Source organism: Gastrolobium bilobum, unplaced genomic scaffold (assembly GCF_033153095.1).
Source record: "Gastrolobium bilobum isolate Gb01-03AN ecotype WA unplaced genomic scaffold, APGP_CSIRO_Gbil_v1 utg47963, whole genome shotgun sequence".
Classification (NCBI taxonomy): Eukaryota; Viridiplantae; Streptophyta; class Magnoliopsida; order Fabales; family Fabaceae; genus Gastrolobium; species Gastrolobium bilobum.
The window spans coordinates 21,173-28,591 of NW_026897128.1; the positions used below are offsets into that span (position 1 = coordinate 21,173).

At 32.2% G+C, this 7,419-nt stretch overlaps 1 protein-coding gene across 1 annotated transcript; it reads left to right on the forward strand.

Moving 5' to 3' along the window:
• The first annotated feature begins 4,352 nt into the window (after positions 1–4,352).
• LOC133304388 (uncharacterized) lies at positions 4,353–6,221 on the forward strand. The gene is made up of 2 exons (XM_061504421.1): positions 4,353–5,190; positions 5,296–6,221. Exons 1-2 carry the CDS (start codon positions 4,353–4,355, stop codon positions 6,219–6,221), a joined length of 1,764 nt encoding a protein of 587 aa, XP_061360405.1.
• The last annotated feature ends 1,198 nt before the right edge of the window (positions 6,222–7,419 follow it).

Consider the following 7,419-nt stretch of genomic DNA (forward strand, 5'->3'; position numbering starts at 1 on the left):
AAAACACCCCCTTAAGTCTTAAGTTTTTTCACTCCCTTTGTTTCATTTTCTCTTTTATTCCCTTCTATTTTTTTTAATTAAAATAACAAAAACTTTGAACAAAATTAGCTCTATAGAAGTCCTTGCGTCGACTACTAGAATCTTCTGGATTGAATTTCATTATCTCTTTATGGGTTATGTAACGATCAATAGCGGACTTAGAATTTTTTTTTAATGTCTACACACTTAGAATAAAAGAATAAAGTAAAAAAATTTTAAAGAAAATTTTAAATATTTTAAAATACAAAAGAATATATATAAAAAAAACTTTAACTTAATATAAAAAAATAATCAATATAGGGAAAAAAAAAGTCTACTCGTGATTCCTCAGAATTCAAAAATAGACCCAGATAATCAAAATCATAGTCCTCTGAAATTCAAAAAGATCCACATTAATCCCCCAAAAGGACTAACATGGGTCTATTTTGGATTTTAAAGGGATCACGAATCAACTTTTTTTTTAAGAGATTAAATTGAATACTGTGGTTTTTGTTCATGACCCAAAATATATATGTATATATATATATCCAAAAAATTTGTGTGTGCACTTGCACACACTAAAACTTACATAGGTCCGCCACTGGTGACAATAATTAGGGTGTATATAAAAAATAATTGTAAGAATAAAAAGTTTTACACATATTATTAGTTAGTTATCCACCAGCTCACTAATAAATTATAGCGTTTTAATTACAAAAAAATATATATATAGTGTTTTGATATAAATAATAAATATAAAAATAACTTTTATTTTTAGCTTACTGTAGTTTGTGTTACCGTAACCATAGTTAGTGAAATCATGGCTCTGTTTGAATACTGTTTTCAAAAACAGTTTTTTAGTTTTTAGAACAAAAAAACAAAAAAACTCGTTTGGTAAGGCCTGTTTTGTTAAAAAAGTTTTAAAACTGTAACTGTTTTTTTGTTTTTAGAATCAAATTTAGAGAATATGTCTGAGTTGTTTTTGTTTTTTGTTTTGGTTTTTAACTTTCAAAATAAAAAAAACATACAAAACAACTGTTTCCATAATTATTCTACAAAACAGTTTTAAGAACAAAAAAACCAAAACACAATCAAACAGACCCATAGTTACTTTTCTGGACTGATTGTAAGTTTACTTTGAATTTTAGCTTTTAGTTTTTAGTCTTGACTTTTGTATTTAGACATTATTTTCTCTCTGAAACTTTTCAATCAGTACTAAAGAAACCCACAAGCTTCTTTATTTTTCTTCTTGTTCTCTTTCTAGGTTTATATGGTAAGATGATATCAGAGCAACCAAACCTCCTTATTACATAAGAGATTATCACTGTAATATGTTAACCAACACCAGTTATTGCATGTGACAGATTGTCAACAACTCAGAAGAAGTTCGTTCTCAATGTTTCTGCACACCATGAGCCTCAATATTATCATCAAGTTGTCAAATATCCTCATTGGTGTGCTGCTATGCAAGCTGAAATTCTAGCTTTGGAGAGCAACCATACCTGGTCCATATTTCCATTACCTTAAGGCAGACACTCTATTGGATGTAGGTGGATATGTAAAATAAAATTCAATGCTGAGGGTACTGCGAAAAGGAACAAGGCTATACTTGTAGCCAAAGGTTATAACCAACAAGAGGGTATTAATTTCATTGAGACATTTTATGTGGTTGCTAAGTTGGTTACAATTACGACTTTCTTGGCTATTGCTTCATCCCAAAAATGGCATTTGTTTCAATTGGATGTTAATAATGCATTCTTAAATAGGGAATTGTTTGAAGATATGTATATATGGAATTTCCCATAGGATATCACATTAATAAAATTCCAAGCTTGTATGTAAGCTCCATAAAGCTTTTTACGGCGAAAAAACAAGGCTATACTTGTAGCCAAAGGTTATAACCAAAAGAGGAGTATTAATTTCAGTGGCGTAGCGTTTTATGTGGTTGCTAAGTTGGTTACAATTTTTACGACTTTCTTGGCTATTGCTTCATCCCAAAAATGGCATTTGTTTCAATTGCATAAAATTGATGTTAATAATGCATTCTTAAATAGGGAATTGTTTGAAGATGTATATATGGAATTTCCCATAGGCTATCACAGTAAAAAAGAGGGTTCTTCTACTAATTCCAAGCTTGCATATAAGCTCCATAAAGCTTTTTACGACCTAAAACAGGCTTCTTAATAATGGTATGCCAAATTGTCTGGAGCCAGTGGCGTAGCATTGTTATAACCAGCGGGTGCCTTGGCATTGGCTAATTTTTAAAAAAATTTACTTATTATATATAATTATATATATAAGTATATAATTAATTATAATTTGGCCATGGTTAAAATTATAATTTGGCACTATCTAAATAAATATAATAAAGTTATAATATTTTTATCTTCAATTCTATACCCACATTTTCTTTCACACAATTTTCTTCCCCCTTTTTCTATTTTTCTTCTTCTTTTCAAATCAATTGCCAAAGTACCTTCCCCCCTACTCCAAATTGTCGGACCTGCCGTGTAAGTGTAACTTTGGAACTGGCACTTTAGTCTTATCAAAAGAAAAACCTGCACCATTGATGTGATGATGTATATTAAATATTAAATAAAATTCATAATACTAAATCATAATAAATTACCAATCACTTATTTATCCAATAAAAGAAAATAAAAACATAACGAGGTGCTTGTTTGACATTACTGTAGAATCCAAATATATTTTCTGTTGAAGATTTTTCTTTCTTAGTGACTCTTTCATTTTGAGCTTTCAAGCAAAATTTCTTCGTGGCTTTCAAGCACCTTGCACGGCTGCACCCAGATTTATCTTGCTGGTCTTAGTGTTCTTCTTTGCCAGTTGCCACTGTTTTGTCTCTTCGCGTTAGCGTCAGCCAGCCCGTGTGGCATGTGAGCATCTGTTGTGTTGCAGAGTGTCAATTCTTGTTCAGTTGCAATTGTTCCTTGTCAGGTTCTTTCACTTCCTTTAATAAAATAATGAAATGTTGAACAAAACACCAAATAAACAACTTTTATTTGTTGTCTTTTTGTGGGATAACAGTGGGTGGGGACTAGTGGCGGAGCCAGAATTTTAGTTTAGCCCATGCCAAAAATTTTGGCATATCAAATTATCAAAATATTTATCGTAAATACACAAATTTATTAGGAAAAAATTTACTATGAATTCTAGCATACTTATCTAAGTTATTTACTAAATAATGCCACATAGTATTGAAAATTGAAATGAACAATTGTTAATGATCATATATCAAAACAAACATATAAAACGACACTAACCTTTCTGATAAGCATTCCAAACATAAGAATCTCACTTGCTTTGCGCTTTCTTAGTAATTTGTTGTAAAATTAGGAAATGCTTCAATTTATTTTTTTATGTTGTCCCTTTATGTACTCAATTACTCATCATGTCCCCATTTTCTCACTATGTAGTTAGAATAACATAGTATTGCTCTCATAATATAATCAACTATTGTCTTATATTTTTCTCTTTTATTTGATTTTTTGTTATTTGTCTAAATCTTTTTGCTCCCTCATCCATTTGACATAAATATGATATTTGTTTAGCTACTTTAATATAAATGTCTACCTACAAATTGACATGTAGGTTGAAAAAGTATGGGCAAGGATAAACAGAAAAGTATAGATGTGTTTTTTAAAAAGAAAGTAGTATCTGAAAGTGAATCAAGTGATGCTCCTACGAACATAATTTCTGAAATTGGTGCACCTTCTCATGAGCAATCTCCTTCAAAGTGTCGTAGAATTGAACATACTGATGATGTTATTATGGTCAATAATAAAAATTTTTAACGAGTTCCAGGCATACGTAAGCCAATTTGGGAATATTTAGCTAAAGAAGTCGATGAGATACAGAGAGATTATTTAATAGCTGGGCCATATCAACCTAAATGCTCCTATCCATTTTCAAAAGAAAAACATCATCGACGTTTTCAAGCTTCTTGGTTCAAAGAATTTTCTTCGTGGCTTGAGTATTCACCTTGTATAGATGCTGCATTCTGTTTACCATGTTATCTTTTCACTACAAAGGTCGGCGCGCGACATGGTTGGGATGCGTTCACAATCAAAGGTTTTAATGGTTGGAATAGAGTTCATAGTGGCAAGTGTAACAGCCCCAAACCCTGTCAAAGGTTTTACGGTTTTACGTTTCGGGTTGGTTACAAGGAAAGGTATCCACACCCTTATATAAGGCATGCTTCGTTCCCCTCTCCAACCGATGTGGGACATTACAGCAAGTATTGTGCTTTTCTAAATCACATGGGAGATGATCCTTGTTCACAACATACTAATGCAATTATCTCATGTGCGGACTTAATGAATCAGTCTTGTCATATTGATAAAGTTATGCATGCTCAAAGCTCCCAACAAATTGAAAAAAATAGGCTGCGTGTTAAGACTTCAATTGATGTTGCTCGTTGGCTTGCTTTTCGGGGGTGTGCTTTTAGAGGACATGATGAGACTATTAATTCAAGAAATAGTGGTAATTTTATTGAAATGATCAAACTTTTGGCATCTTACAATGAAAAAGTTGCAGATGTTGTTCTAATGAATGCTCCATTGACAGCCAAGTATACCTCACCTCAAATACAAAGGGAGATTTTACATGTTCTAGCAAACAAAGTGCGAAAACAGATTCTGCTGGATATTGGGGACTCTAAGTTTTGTATTATTGTGGATGAATCACGTGATGAATCGAAAAGGGAACAAATGGCTCTTGTCTTGAGATTTGTTGACAAAGATGGTTTTATAAAAGAGAGATGTTTTGATCTTTATCACGTTCAAGATACATCTTCTATGACACTTAAAAATGCTATTAGTGACATACTCTCACATCATTGCCTTGATATCCAAAATATTCGTGGCCAAGGATATGATGGTGCTAGTAACATGCGTGGTGAATGGAATGGATTGCAAGCATTATTTCTTAATGAATGTCCTTGTGCTTATTATGTGCATTGTTTTGCCCATCGATTACAATTAGCCTTGATTGCTGCCTCTAAGGAAGTTTCTTCTATTTATCAATTCTTCCAGAATTTGAATTTCATCATTAATATTGTCACTGCTTCTTCTAAACGTCATGATCAATTCCAAGTTGCCCAAATTTTTGAATTTGAACATTTGCAAGCTATTGGCGAGCTTGAAACTGGTACAGGTTCTAACCAAGTAGGCACACTAAAGAGGGCTAGTGATACAAGATGGGGTTCTCATTTTTAATCTATATGCAGTCTTCAACGAGGGTATAATGAATCATGTTCAGTACTTGAAAAAATTCGCAATGAAGGCTCAAATTACTCTCAAAGAGGGGATGCTACAGCAGCTTATAAGATGATCACTTCTTTTGAGTTTATATTTAATTTACTTTTGATGAAGGAGATCATGGGCATCACTGAAATTCTTTGTCAAGCCTTACAACAAAAAGCTCAAGATATTTTGAATGCTATACATTTAGTTTCAAGTACAAAGGAACTTATTCAAGAATTACGAGATGGTGGTTGGAAAAGAATACTTGAAAGTGTTGTCAATTTCTCCAAGCTTCATGAGATAGATGTTCCAGATTTTGATGCTCAATATATTGAAGGTTGTGGCCGTCGACAACATGAACAAATAACTATTGAGCATCACTATCATTTTGATATTTTTAATTCAACCATTAACTTTCAGTTACAAGAGTTAAATAGAAGGTTTAACGAGCAAACAATGGAACTTTTATCACTTAGCTCTTCATTAGATCCGAAGAATGGTTACAAAGCATTCAATGTTGATGATATTTGTAGCCTTGCAGAGAAAGACTATCCTCTTGATTTTTCCGAGCAAGAGAGAATTATTTTGAATTGTCAATTGAAGCATTGCCACAAGGACATCCCAAAACATCCAAAACTTCAAAATTTATCTTCAATTTCTGAGTTGTGTCAAGGATTAGCTCAGACAGGAAAGTCAAATTCCTATCATTTGGTTGATAGGTTAATTCGTCTTATCTTAACACTACCAGGTTCAACAGCAAGTGGTGAACGTGCATTCTCAGCAATGAAAATTGTGAAAACAAGACTTCGTAACAAAATGGAGGATGACTTTCTTGCAAATAATTTAATTGTGTATATTGAAAGAGAGATTGCTGAAACTTTTACTACAGATTCTATCCTTGAAGATTTCGTCAATCTAAAAGAGCGTCGTTTACAATTTTAGGTATGTAATTCTTTATTATATTTTAAATTTTTTTATTAAATGTTGTTATACATATAATTATTATATTTATGTGTATTCATATCTTAGGACAATGCTTGGTTCATTACTTATTATGCTGCGTGAAGCAAGTGAGATTCTTATGTTTGGAATGCTTATCAGAAAGGTTAGTGCCGTTTTATATGTTTGTTTTGATATATGATCATTAACAATTGTTGATTTCAATTTTCAATACTATGTGGCATTATTTAGTAAATAACTTAGATAAGTATGCTAGAATTCATAGTAAATTTTTTCCTAATAAATTTGTGTATTTACGATAAATATTTTGATAATTTGATATGCCAAATTTTTTGGCATGGGCTAAACTAAAATTCTGGCTCCGCCACTGTCTAGAGCTTTCATCAAGTTTGGTTTCTCACAATCAAAATGTGATTATTCCTTCTTTACTAAAGGTTCGAGATCTAACTTTATTGTGCTATTGGTATATGTAGATGACATAATTCTTGGTAGACTTTCTCTTGATGCAATTGGCAATGTTAGATCATTTTTCCAGTCCCAAATCAAGCTTAAAGACCTTGGGAAACTAAAGTATTTTTTGGGATTGGAAGTTTCTCATGCTAAGAAAGGTATAATATTATCTCAAAGGCATTATATCTTGCAATTACTTGATGATACTGGTTTTTTAGCTTCAAAACTCAATGTTGTCCCAATGGACCCGAAGCTTGCTTTTAACAACGTAGATGGACAACCTCTCTAAAACTCTAGTTAGTATAGGATTTTAGTTGGAAGACTTCTTTATTTGACATTAACTAGACCTGACATTACATGTTAAGTCAATTTGTTTCATAGCCTATAACTCCTTACCTTAATGTTGTTCATAACTTCCTTAGATACCTTAAAAGCCATCCAGGTCAAGGTTTGTTGTTTCCTGCTTCTCCTCCTCTCCACTTTAAAGCATTCAGTGATGTATATTGAGGAGGATATCTTGACACCAGAAGATCAGTCACTGCTTTTTTCATTTTTCTTAGAGATTCCTTAATATCGTGGAAGGTTAAAAAGCAAACAACAGTCTCTAGAAGCTTCGTTGAAGACGAGTACAAGGCAATGGCAACCACTGCTACTAAATTAAGTTGAATATCTCAATTATTAACTGATCTTGGCTTTGTTGATTTCTCTTGTGCTCTATTTTTTGTGACAA

What these genes read in the sequence shown, in the direction of transcription:
- LOC133304388 (XM_061504421.1), top strand. Translation starts at nt 4,353, where the DNA reads ATGAATCAGTCTTGTCATATTGATAAAGTTATGCATGCTCAAAGCTCC. An exon ending in CGAGCTTGAAACTGGTACAG is followed by an intron (nt 5,191 to 5,295) that starts GTTCTAACCAAG and finishes AATCATGTTCAG; the next exon opens with TACTTGAAAAAATTCGCAAT.